The sequence below is a fragment of the Argopecten irradians genome, chromosome 2 (assembly GCF_041381155.1).
Source record: "Argopecten irradians isolate NY chromosome 2, Ai_NY, whole genome shotgun sequence".
Lineage (NCBI taxonomy): Eukaryota > Metazoa > Mollusca > Bivalvia > Pectinida > Pectinidae > Argopecten > Argopecten irradians.
The window spans coordinates 28,007,632-28,021,791 of NC_091135.1; the positions used below are offsets into that span (position 1 = coordinate 28,007,632).

The window sequence follows — 14,160 nt, forward strand, 5'->3', positions numbered from 1 at the left end:
GACTCGGACATGACACACTATTGATTTGAGATGCAGACGTTCTGAATGCCAGGTCGGCATAGGCAAGTGATGTAGGCTTAGTGACAGGATATCAGGACACTTAAAACAAATAGTGCTATAATACCCGATATATTAATATTTGGTTGGTGCGGTTATGTGTTTGAAGAACAACCGATATATTTATTGAATGATATTATTAAATGATAGATTTCTGGTACAGGATAATATATCCAATATACCAGAATCAATTCTGCACATACTTTATGATAACAGTTTTTGATTGTAACATCACCTCAGGTTGTCAATTAGCCTTGACATTACAAGATAAATATATGTTTTCCCAATGGTTATCAGGTTTATCAATTTTTAAATCGATTTAAGATTTTAACACACACACCACTCTCTGGTAAGTTGGTCCACATCGCTGCAGTACGAAGTGAAAATTTGTTTTTTTCTCCTCACAGTGTTACATTGTTGAGGGTATACGTTTAAAGAAATTCCTTTATTTACAGACCGTGACGATATAATTTTCGAAATTCTAAAGACCTAGATCACCTTGACCCAGAGACATAAACGGTAAGGTGATAAATACTCGACCACATTGAATAAGGTTAGTAATCTCTTTAGACAGTATTGATGAAAGACCAGCTTTGAATGCCAAAAAGTACAACTGATTTGTCACAGATCCCCATAATTCGGCGCTGTTGTCAGAAGACAATAAATTTAGGTATGAAACAACATTGGAGTGATGAATCAAAGGAAATCTTACTCTGACTGCAGTGTTGTTGCGCAGAACCTCTTTTGCCGAAGGATGCCGAACAAACACAAGTGTCTGGGAAAGAGCATATCCCAGGATAGCAGGGGAACCGACTCGAACATCGTGCTGGAATGAAATACGTTATTGTTGTTACTCTGGTTACACTTTACTATCAAGATAAATAAGTTGTTTTCCGAAATACATAGGAGAACATGTTCAGCTTTACTGAATCTGACTTTGATATTTATCGATTCTATTATTTTCTTTATATTTATCTGAATAATGAAACAAATCCGAAAATAGCGCGAAACCACGACGTTATTGTAACGTTACATTAGAGACATTAATAATCAATGGAATCGTACATTAAAACGTGTTCTATTTCATCAAGTTGTCATAAAATAAATCATTTACATTGCTGTCACTATTTTTTTTAATTTTATAGGGTTTATTGATAAAATGTTGAAAAATAAATAATAAAAAATAAAATTTTTGTTATCATCGTCACACAGTTTGTACACAATTTTTTATCTGTTGTATGTAATTAAAAAACGGTGACATCAGTGCTTAAATGCAAACATAGTACATGGTCGAAATCACTGGATATGTGGCGGATCATGATAAAAGGTTATACTGATATAAAAATACCACTTACGAGTACCACAGTTAGGCCCCGTGTATGAGGAACCACACTGACATTGTGACGGAGCGACACACCTACCCTCTACTCCACAGCCTCCGGGACAATTTGCTGAAACAAAGAATACTTCTCATCATTGTGCCTTCAAGGAATCAGAAGTAAATGTACAACATAGTTATCAAAGGAACACCCACAGAGGTTATATCATGAGTATCTTACCATCTGTTTAAATGTATATAACATGTTATATATTAAAATCTGTATTTCGAATATAAGGTTTTCCTTAAGGTTTATGTATAAAGGTATTGGAAGGAATATTTTGTAAGCAGACAGCAATTATGTAATACTTATTAATTAAATGCTATCAAATGAATTATAGCACGTGTATTTCTATCATCTATAAAAGTTGAGAAAATCTAGTCTAAGCAAGACGGACTTTTTACTAAAGAAATTGTTAGTTAGTTTACGGCAAAACTGTAATTTTAGAACAAAACACTTTGAAATTCACAGTGATTTGAAATAGACACATACGTTCACATCGATCATTTGAAACGGTGTAGCCAGCACAGCAGTATTCAAACCTCGTGTATACAGCGTAGGTACAGGTACTCCAATGCCAGCAGCTGAAAGGTTACAATGGGAAGCTAGACATAAAAACATCAACACATCGAAAACGACAGATTTAATAACATAAACAACGTTACATACAACGTCAGAAAAAACATCGTCACCAAGGCAACACTACAAAGGTTAACTGACTTCAATCAGACAGACATCATCACCAAGGCAACACTACAAAGGTTAACTGACTTCAATCAGACAGACATCATCACCAAGGCAACACTACAAAGGTTAACTGACTTCAATCAGACAGATATCATCACCAAGGCAACACTACAAAGGTTAACTGACTTCAATCAGACAGACATCATCACCACCAAGGCAACACTACAAAGGTTAACTGACTTCAATCAGACAGACATCATCACCAAGGCAACACAACAAAGGTTAACTGACTTCAATCAGACAGACATCATCACCAAGGCAACACTACAAAGGTTAACTGACTTCAATCAGACAGACATCATCACACAAGGCAACACTACAAAGGTTAACTGACTTCAATCAGACAGACATCATCGTCACCAAGGCAACACTACAAAGGTTAACTGACTTCAATCAGACAGACATCATCACCAAGGCAACACTACAAAGGTTAACTGACTTCAATCAGACAGATATCATCACCAAGGCAACACTTCAAAGGTTAACTGACTTCAATCAGACAGACATCATCACCAAGGCAACACTACAAAGGTTAACTGACTTCAATCAGACAGACATCATCACCAAGGCAACACTACAAAGGTTAACTGACTTCAATCAGACAGACAGATATCATCACCAAGGCAACACTTCAAAGGTTAACTGACTTCAATCAGACAGACATCATCACCAAGGCAACACTACAAAGGTTAACTGACTTCAATCAGACAGACATCATCACCAAGGCAACACTACAAAGGTTAACTGACTTCAATCAGACAGACATCATCACCAAGGCAACACTACAAAGGTTAACTGACTTCAATCAGACAGACATCATCACCAAGGCAACACTACAAAGGTTAACTGACTTCAATCAGACAGACATCATCACCACCAAGGCAACACTACAAAGGTTAACTGACTTCAATCAGACAGACATCATCACCACCAAGGCAACAATACAAAGGTTAACTGACTTCAATCAGACAGACATCATCACCAAGGCAACAATACAAAGGTTAACTGACTTCAATCAGACAGACATCATCACCAAGGCAACACTACAAAGGTTAACTGACTTCAATCAGACAGACAACGTCACCAAGGCAACAATACAAAGGTTAACTGACTTCAATCAGACAGACATCATCACCAAGGCAACACTACAAAGGTTAACTGACTTCAATCAGACAGACATCATCACCAAGGCAACACTACAAAGGTTAACTGACTTCAATCAGACAGACATCATCACCAAGGCAACATACAAAGGTTAACTGACTTCAATCAGACAGACATCATCACCAAGGCAACACTACAAAGGTTAACTGACTTCAATCAGACAGACATCATCACCAAGGCAACAATACAAAGGTTAACTGACTTCAATCAGACAGACATCATCACCAAGGCAACAATACAAAGGTTAACTGACTTCAATCAGACAGACATCATCACCAAGGCAACAATACAAAGGTTAACTGACTTCAATCAGACAGACATCATCACCAAGGCAACACTACAAAGGTTAACTGACTTCAATCAGACAGACATCATCACCAAGGCAAACTACAAAGGTTAACTGACTTCAATCAGACAGACTCAGGCAACAAAGGTACTGATTCAATCACCAAGGCAACAATACAAAGGTTAATTGACTTCAATCAGACAGACAACGTCACCAAGGCAACAATACAAAGGTTAATTGACTTCAATCAGACAGACATCACCAACAAGGCAACACAACAAAGGTTAACTGACTTCAATCAGACAGACATCATCACCACCAAGGCAACACAACAAAGGTTAACTGACTTCAATCAGACAGACATCGTCACCAAGGCAAACACAACAAAGGTTAACTGACTTCAATCAGACAGACAACGTCACCAAGGCAACAATACAAAGGTTAACTGACTTCAATCAGACAGACATCATCACCAAGGCAACACTACAAAGGTTAACTGACTTCAATCAGACAGACATCATCACCAAGGCAACACTACAAAGGTTAACTGACTTCAATCAACTGACTTCAATCAGACAGACATCGTCACCAAGGCAACAATACAAAGGTTAACTGACTTCAATCAGACAGACATCATCACCAAGGCAACAATACAAAGGTTAACTGACTTCAATCAGACAGACATCATCACCAAGGCAACACTACAAAGGTTAACTGACTTCAATCAGACAGACATCATCACCAAGGCAACACTACAAAGGTTAACTGACTTCAATCAGACAGACATCATCACCAAGGCAAACACAACAAAGGTTAACTGACTTCAATCAGACAGACATCATCACCAAGGCAACACTACAAAGGTTAACTGACTTCAATCAGACAGACATCATCACCAAGGCAACACTACAAAGGTTAACTGACTTCAATCAGACAGACATCATCACCAAGGCAACAATACAAAGGTTAACTGACTTCAATCAGACAGACATCATCACCAAGGCAACACTACAAAGGTTAACTGACTTCAATCAGACAGACATCATCACCAAGGCAACAATACAAAGGTTAACTGACTTCAATCAGACAGACACTCACCAAGGCAACTACAAAGGTTAACTGACTTCAATCAGACAGACATCATCACCAAGGCAACACTACAAAGGTGAACTGACTTCAATCAGACAGACAACGTCACCAAGGCAACAATACAAAGGTTAATTGACTTCAATCAGACAGACAACGTCACCAAGGCAACAATACAAAGGTTAATTGACTTCAATCAGACAGACATCATCACCAAGGCAACATACAAAGGTTAACTGACTTCAATCAGACAGACATCATCACCAAGGCAACAATACAAAGGTTAACTGACTTCAATCAGACAGACATCATCACCAAGGCAACACTACAAAGGTTAACTGACTTCAATCAGACAGACATCATCACCAAGGCAACACTACAAAGGTTAACTGACTTCAATCAGACAGACATCATCACCAAGGCAACATACAAAGGTTAACTGACTTCAATCAGACAGACATCATCACCAAGGCAAACTACAAAGGTTAACTGACTTCAATCAGACAGACATCATCATCACACAGGACAACTCACCAAGGCAACATACAAAGGTTAACTGACTTCAATCAGACAGACATCATCACCAAGGCAACACTACAAAGGTTAACTGACTTCAATCAGACAGACATCATCACGTAGGCAACATTACAAAGGTTAACTGACTTCAATCAGACAGACATCATCACCAAGGCAACACAACAAAGGTTAACTGACTTCAATCAGACAGACATCATCACCAAGGCAACACAACAAAGGTTAACTGACTTCAATCAGACAGACATCATCACCAAGGCAACACTACAAAGGTTAACTGACTTCAATCAGACAGACAGACATCATCACCACCAAGGCAACACTACAAAGGTTAACTGACTTCAATCAGACAGACATCATCACCAAGGCAACACTACAAAGGTTAACTGACTTCAATCAGACAGACATCATCACCAAGGCAACACTACAAGGTTAAATCTCACCAAGGCAACACTACAAAGGTTAACTGACTTCAATCAGACAGACATCATCCAAGCACACTCAAAGGTACAAAGGTAACTGACTTCAATCAGACAGACATCATCACCAAGGCAACACTACAAAGGTTAACTGACTTCAATCAGACAGACATCGTCACCAAGGCAACAATACAAAGGTTAACTGACTTCAATCAGACAGACATCATCACAAGGCAACACTACAAAGGTTAACTGACTTCAATCAGACAGACATCATCACCAAGGCAACATACAAAGTTTAACTGACTTCAATCAGACAGACATCATCACCAAGGCAACACTACAAAGGTTAACTGACTTCAATCAGACAGACATCATCACCAAGGCAACAATACAAAGGTTAACTGACTTCAATCAGACAGACATCATCACCAAGGCAACACAACAAAGGTTAACTGACTTCAATCATACAGACATCATCACCAAGGCAACACAACAAAGATTAACCGCCTTCAATCAGACAGACATCATCACAAAGGCAACACTACCAAGGCAACACTACAAAGGTTAACTGACTTCAATCAGACAGACATCATCACCAAGGCAACACAACAAAGATTAACTGACTTCAATCAGACAGACATCATCACCAAGGCAACACTACAAAGGTTAACTGACTTCAATCAGACAGACATCATCACCAAGGCAACACACAAAGGTTAACTGACTTCAATCAGACAGACATCATCACCAAGGCAACACTTCAAAGGTTAACTGACTTCAATCAGACAGACATCATCACCAAGGCAACACTACAAAGGTTAACTGACTTCAATCAGACAGACATCGTCACCAAGGCAACACTACAAAGGTTAACTGACTTCAATCAGACAGACATCATCACCAAGGCAACACTACAAAGGTTAACTGACTTCAATCAGACAGACATCATCACCAAGGCAACACTACAAAGGTTAACTGACTTCAATCAGACAGACATCATCACCAAGGCAACACTACAAAGGTTAACTGACTTCAATCAGACAGACATCATCACCAATGCAACACTACAAAGGTTAACTGACTTCAATCAGACAGACATCATCACCACCAAGGCAACACTACAAAGGTTAACTGACTTTAATCAGACAGACATCATCACCACCAAGGCAACGCAACAAAGGTTAACTGACTTCAATCAGACAGACATCGTTACCAAGGCAACACTACAAAGATTAACTGACTTCAATCAGACAGACATCATCACCACCAAGGCAACACTACAAAGGTTAACTGACTTCAATCAGACAGACATCATCACCAAGGCAACACTACAAAGGTTAACTGACTTCAATCAGACAGACATCATCACCAAGGCAACACTACAAAGGTTAACTGACTTCAATCAGACAGACATCATCACCAAGGCAACACTACAAAGGTTAACTGACTTCAATCAGACAGACATCACCACCAAGGCAACACAACAAAGGTTAACTGACTTCAATCAGACAGACATCATCACCAAGGCAACACTACAAAGGTTAACTGACTTCAATCAAACAGACGTCGTCACCAAAGTATAACTTCAAATGTTAACCGACTTCAATTAGAAAGGCATCGTCACCAAGAGTGCGGTGTTGTCATAATCTTAATTCAAATATGACGTCTACAGTAAAACCATTTTCAATAACTGAGTTTTAATTTCGAATTGTCATAATAGTAGTCCCACATTGTCATTGTTTCCGTTAAATTAGTTATGAATGGCTGACCAAAGGTAATGTATTATTGAATTATAAGAGACGTGTATAAAGGTATAATAAAATGTATACAATTCTTACCCAAAAAGCCAGAAAGTGCAATAACTTCGGGATTGAATACGGCTTCTTGTTCTATAACAGATATTCCTGAAATGAGCAGATATGGAATGCATGTTACAATTGTAGAGAACACAATTAAATTAAGAACAACATATTCTAATATTTTCAGAACGTTCGCTTTAACATAACTCAGCTATAGAGAGGTTGCACAACGAGTACCTATAGCATATTTCTCTCAAGTTGATTATCTTTTAAAAGTTACAAAAGACGAAAACTTTTAACTGTTAAAACACAATTAACAAGAGGCAAATAAATTCAATATCTATTATTTACAAGTCGTGTCACCTGTTTCTACCACAATATCTTAGCCATATACCACAATATTTTAGCCATGTTAGAATCATTTGTTGAATGCAAATCTGTTTGCTTTCCTATGCAAAATAGGCGTACTGATATCCACATTGCAAAAAAGCTAATTCATATTCAAAAATTAATTTTCATAAATATTTTATTATCATCAAATCTATTTTATAAATAACATCGTTATTTGTTTAAATTAATATAAACTTACGTCTATGAAACCATAATTATTTAAGTCCAAAACAAAATCAATCGGGGACTAAGTGCGGCAAACGAAGTGCACTAGGTCAAAGTTCAATTTCTCCACCAATCAAAATACCGAAAGGCGTTATCTCCACTAGGGCCAAAGAGTATTGTGGTAGAAATTGTTTTACGAAACTTTTCTGCTGATCGACTCATGGGGCCGCGGTGCCCGAGAGGCTAATATGTCCCAACATGCTACCAAAGTCATTCTGAAGTCAGTTGCTAAGTACTGACCGTTGGTCAGTGGTTTTCGCTGGGTTCTCCGGAATTCCATCATCTCCTAAACCTGACAAGTCCTAAAATAACTTTGTCTGTTTTACAATAGAATGTTAAACTAATCGGGTTATGGTCTATATAAAGATTAAAAGACTAGTAGACCGGTTACGTGACTTTTGACTTCAAAATATAATGCAAATGACCCCTTTGGCATAAATGTACCTTCATGACTCTCCAAACATTACTTTTTTTTTATTGCTGCCAATGACATACATTTTTTTAATATCATCCTTTATTATAAAGCTATCTTGACGATATTTATTTCAAAATGCACAACTTTCAAATTTCAATAATTAATGTTTATGCATAAAAAAAATCTACTTTGGTGGATTGGAAATTAACACCCCATGATTTAGATATATAAACTTATCCGAGTTACATTAAAACCCGTAAAGAGTCGTCCAAGATGATATTATAGATGATGATATATTATGAAAAGGGAAAAAATGAATTTTCAAAGGTGTTTGCAAACATGACAAACTAAGAATCTTAGAATTAGACTTAATCAGATCAAACCAAGCTAAAGGGGAATTTGATATTGCAAATATCATCCTGTTTAACCTACAAAATACGTAAAATGAATTTATAAAATTATATATATCCTTGGTTATAAATTTCAAACAAATCTTTAATCTCCCTCACGTATCTAACAAATCGTTTAGTACCTTGCACGAAAATATTAAAATCCAATAGGCCACGAGACGATAATAAATTATTCGGCAACCTTATGTTTCAATTCATCAGTAAACCATTTTCATCCAGTTTTTTACAAGAAGTCGAGAATACATGTAATCGATGACATAAAGGATACTCCTTGTTTCCTGATGAATAACAGTTTTATTTTATCGAATGAAGTGGAAACCTTTATATTTTTCACGAGTGCGTACATCAAAGTTTCCACCTTACGAGATGAAATATAACTGTAATTTATAAAGAAACAAGGAATATATTTTATTTATTACAATTTTACGTCTCTATTCTAGGTCTAAACTAGTCTGATACAAGTACATGTATTTTATTCAGCCGCGGTTCTCTCGCTTATTAATTTAGTTCTAAACATGGGGCACAGGTTTAAAAAAAGAAAATACCAAATCTAATTTAATGCAACACTTGTATGCACCAAAAATTAAAAATTAATATGCACGTATTATTAAAGTTTTGATTTTATATTTCCAAAAAAAAAAAAGTATTTCTACCAAAACATTTTCATTGTAAATGTTGTTTTCTGTTTGGTCAATACTGAGAGAATAGTGATATTTTCACTCGCGAGACAAATACCACATATATTTTTTACCATATATCTTACTCTGAAAAAATGTAATGTATATGAGATACACATCATATAAAACTAAAAAACGACCACGCAATATACGGAACACATGTTGATACTGGAAACAGTTTTCTGAATTAACATCAGGATTGAACCAGCATTAAAAAAATAAAAAGGTTGCTAAAAAACGAAAATAACAATTGTTATACTGTTATATTTCCATTCTACTTTCAGTTTCGTTAACCAGATGGGCAATATCAGGATTTAACTCCAATCTGGTCAAGCGTATGAATATCTATTATGTAACAGAAACACATTTCCACACCATGTTGTTACATTAAAAATACAACATATGAATTGTCACAGAAAACCGTGTTTATAAAACGGGATTAAGCTTCATGACGATTAAAAGTATATCAACATTAGAACATGCTTTTATAGAAAGGCAAAATTTGCTTCTATCCCCGCGCACAACAACATGTCCGCCATCTTGACATCTTGGTCGAAGCGCATTATAATGACGTCATGAAATACTGACGTCACAATACATTCACTTCAATAGTGCCCGCTTGTCCGGGCACTATTGCAAAAAGTATCCATGTATGTAGCCAATCAGAATCAAGAATTCTGTCATGTGATTTACTGAACGTGTATAGTTTTGAATTTGAATGGTCATAATGGAAATATAAGTAATAAACTGTTACCAAATTAAACATACACAATGTACAGGTGATATGAATGTCATTAATCAGAAAGATAAATATCCATGGCGCCCGTTATCATGGCGCCCTAACGGGCGACATTCTATTTTTCTTCCATCTGGATTGGCTTCATATCAACTGTATGTTCAATCTGGTAACAGTTTATTGCTCAAATATTCCAATTTGCTCGGAACTGACACTATAACTTAAAACCAAAAAGGGAATTAATGAGATCATAATTCTACTATAACTCCCGTTGGTGAAGTGGTATGTATAACATGTATTGTGACGTCGTTCTGAACGACGTCATGACGTATTAACGTAATGCGTATTTTTTGTGCGTATACTTGCGTGCTACCGGAATGAAATAACCCAATTGTTCGCAACAATATTTGTAGTTATGATTTTAAGATATTGAATATCCTAAAGATGTAACATGTTGGTTAAAATGTTGGAAGTACATTCATGATTTTTTGTTTATTTTCATGGACTTATTTTTTACCGCGAATGCCGTCGGGACTTCTTATGACGTCAAAAGAAGAGGCTCCACTGACGGGGGCAGCGGGGAATTTGATTTGGTAATAGCGATTTCAGTCTTCATTATTTTAATGCTCAAATACACTTCTATTTGAGTTCCTTTTATTTTCCCCATTAGCACTCCTAAATGTATTTACGTCGTTTCTATAACAAAAATACAGTATTATACTGTGAATACCTTGGGTAAAAATAACATGACTTGGCATTTAACTATTTATCTTCATACATGTAAATTCCAACTGTTCATAGTACAGAGGATAAATCACTCTCTTGATAAGCTTGAACGTGTATTTAAGCAATCTAAAAATGTATGCGCACAAAAAAGGTAATAGTGAAATAGAAAAGTGTCTGTTGCTTGCACTCCCCAACTATGAGTGAAAAAAATGTATCGGTGTGTACAAAGATTAACAGACTTCAATCAGAGGGGCATCGTCACCAAGACAACACTAAAAATGTTAACCAACTTCAATCAGAAAGACATCGTCACCAAGAACTGTGGTGTTGTCCGTAATCTTTAATCAAAGATGACGCCTGCAGTATTTTAAATAACTTATAAAGTTCTAACAAAAAGTATACAATTCTTTACCAAAAAAGTGTATATAACATATGCGGACAAATAAGGAAATGGGAATTAGAGAAGTGTCTTTCGTTTGACCTCTCCAACTTTGTGTGAAAAAAAATGTATCGGATGTGCACTTGAATTTGCCCTGTACCTGTTGGCAATGATCCTTAAGCATGGGAGTATTGTTTGGACATGTTGTCTGGTCTAAAACTAAAAGAATTTCAATTGGAAGTGCGTACATCAGTTACTTTCAAAAGAAATGCTTATACAAATAATGTACGTAAATTCGGAATTTACACGTGAACATAAAAAAACGTATTCCTATGTCGTGAATCTAAAATTTGATATGTTCCATCCTATAATATGTGATGATAGTCATTAAGAATGTTGATAATGCTAAGATTTTTGAAAGAAAAAAAAGATATGCACAGTATTTGAGGAGAATTAGGCTGATGAAGCGTGATGTTAAGTTTAAAAATCGATATATCTATGTAATGCTGTAACTATTTATTTTATGTATGTGCTATGTCTTGAAGTAAACAATACTACATCTTAACATCTTCGTCTATTTGATCACCAATAAGAGTACAAGGGTATGTATGGTAATGCCCTATCATAAATTGCATTGATTATCATACTCAATTATCACTTATCTCATAAGTAAACCCTACTAAAAACTTCCTCCTTAACCACAAACTAGGAGATCGTGACATATCATAGATATAAATACTTCATGTAGAGCTTATACTTAAATACACACGTTTCACTAATAACCATTCGCCATTGACATATGTGCTTCAACGGTAAAATACATAAACTCTCATGTTTGAAGATTGTAAAAGCAATTTCAAAACTGCAAACTTATAAAATTGCACATGCCATTACTGGGCGACAATTCCGACAGCTTTGTTGTCTTCAGTAATTTAATGTAAACCAAAAGGATTAATGGATTAAGCTGTGAAAATCATCAAAATGTTCAAACAAGTTTAGTGCTTCATAAACATTTGCAACAACACAGAAAGTATGCACAGTAATATTTCTAATCCTTATCTTGATGTATGTTTAGATGAAATAATATAGCTAGAAGTATGCACAGTAATATTTCTAATCCTTATCTTGATGTATGTTTAGATGAAATAATATAGCTAGAAGTTACTTTATGATTACTAATATTAAATTTAACGATAGTCCACAACTCGGTTTCTTGGTGTAACCATGTGAACTTTTTGTACCTTACTGTAGACATAAATATCATAAGTTTTGGCAGTTCTGAAATTAAAGTAATGGTAGGAGCAGATGGTTTATTGGTCACATCAAATTAAATATTGGTAAAATGATTCCATATATGGATTAGATCAAATCATATAATGATCAAACCATTTAATATAATGAACACCAATTCATAAAGTATATTTGCCATATGAGACAGCTATGGCGTTCCATAGAAATGTCAAACAAAATTGTTTATTTGTAGAGTGGCAAAAGTTATTATCTTGCCTTTAATACCAGTTTTATCATCGCCTTCAGAACAACTTTATTAAAACAAACAAAACGTTAATTTTCATAACGCAAGTCGTATTATATTTACGTTGTCGTCCTAATTACCACGCGTTAGTTGACTATTACTGCGCCACACGACATGAATCCTCACTGTTAATATAAAGATTTGAATTTGTTTATTGTTGTAAAATCGTTATTCATTTTATTATGTTACAATTGTTTCCAAGAAACTTTTAATTCTTGTTTCGGAAATGTAGTGACCCTTTAATAAATAGCATGTCGTTGATTAAACTTTAGATTAAATATGAAAACGTTTAAATTATTATTATTCAAAAATGAATTGTCATAAGAACTATACCAGCTTCTGTGTACAGAACCATCCATCAAATTTTCATATACATACTTGCTAATAAATAATGCAATGCTGTATGGTAGCCTTTTTAGCTTTTGGGGAAGCTAAAACTTGAAGGATGATTAATCGCGGTCCATTCCAAGTATCGATTCCCTAATCAACTTTATCTTTGCATAGGATCACCATAAAGATATTTTAACTCTTACATGATATAAGTAAATTAACACTCAATTAAAACCACACATCTCTACTAGTTCTATAAACATATAAATATAATAAGACTCACCCTCCGCGAAGACCATACGTCCCCGAAGCCAAGATTATCAAAATAACGCCAATGGCGATGGTTAACTTCATCACTTACGCTTATCACAATAACAACGAAAAACTACTGTTTCAGTTTGTCAGTTGCATCGCCCCAACTTATCCAGATAACAAAACACGAGTTTGTGTCTGTTATCTTATTTTAAAATCTACTTCGTATGATTCACGCATTTTCTTCCTTGTTTTATCTGACAGTCTACGATGTCGTAAGAATGTCTGTCAAACCTGAAACCGGATACACTGGAAGAGGGTACTACAGTTCTGTTTAAAGAAATGATATTTTGTATACTTATTTATTATACCTCAAGTGATAAGTCGAGATATATTTAGCATTTCACATTGTCACACGACAGTTAGCTTTAGAACAATAGGAGACTGACACGTTCGTAGCAACCCAATGAAACTGGTAATCTTGTATTTTTGATAATGCAAAAATATTAACCGCCCGAAAAAAAATTGGCGTTCGTTTCTCTTTCGACGCCATTTTTTGTTTTTGTTTTTGTTTTTATTAAGCAACGCCTCCAAATCTTCTTTCAAGCTATG

General features: G+C 35.6%; 1 protein-coding gene across 1 annotated transcript in view; it reads right to left on the reverse strand.

Moving 5' to 3' along the window:
* Window positions 1-13,846, reverse strand: part of LOC138315018 (uncharacterized) — a 35,306-nt gene extending 21,460 nt beyond the window's left edge. Inside the window, exons 1-5 of the mRNA XM_069255730.1 lie at window positions 13,580-13,846; window positions 7,514-7,579; window positions 1,929-2,020; window positions 1,413-1,508; window positions 770-883 (exon numbers count right to left, since the gene is read on the reverse strand). Of these exons, the coding sequence (XP_069111831.1) occupies window positions 770-883; window positions 1,413-1,508; window positions 1,929-2,020; window positions 7,514-7,579; window positions 13,580-13,650 (439 nt within the window). The 5' untranslated portion in view covers window positions 13,651-13,846. The remainder of the gene's footprint in view (window positions 1-769; window positions 884-1,412; window positions 1,509-1,928; window positions 2,021-7,513; window positions 7,580-13,579) is intronic.
* Between the last annotated feature and the right edge of the window lie 314 nt (window positions 13,847-14,160).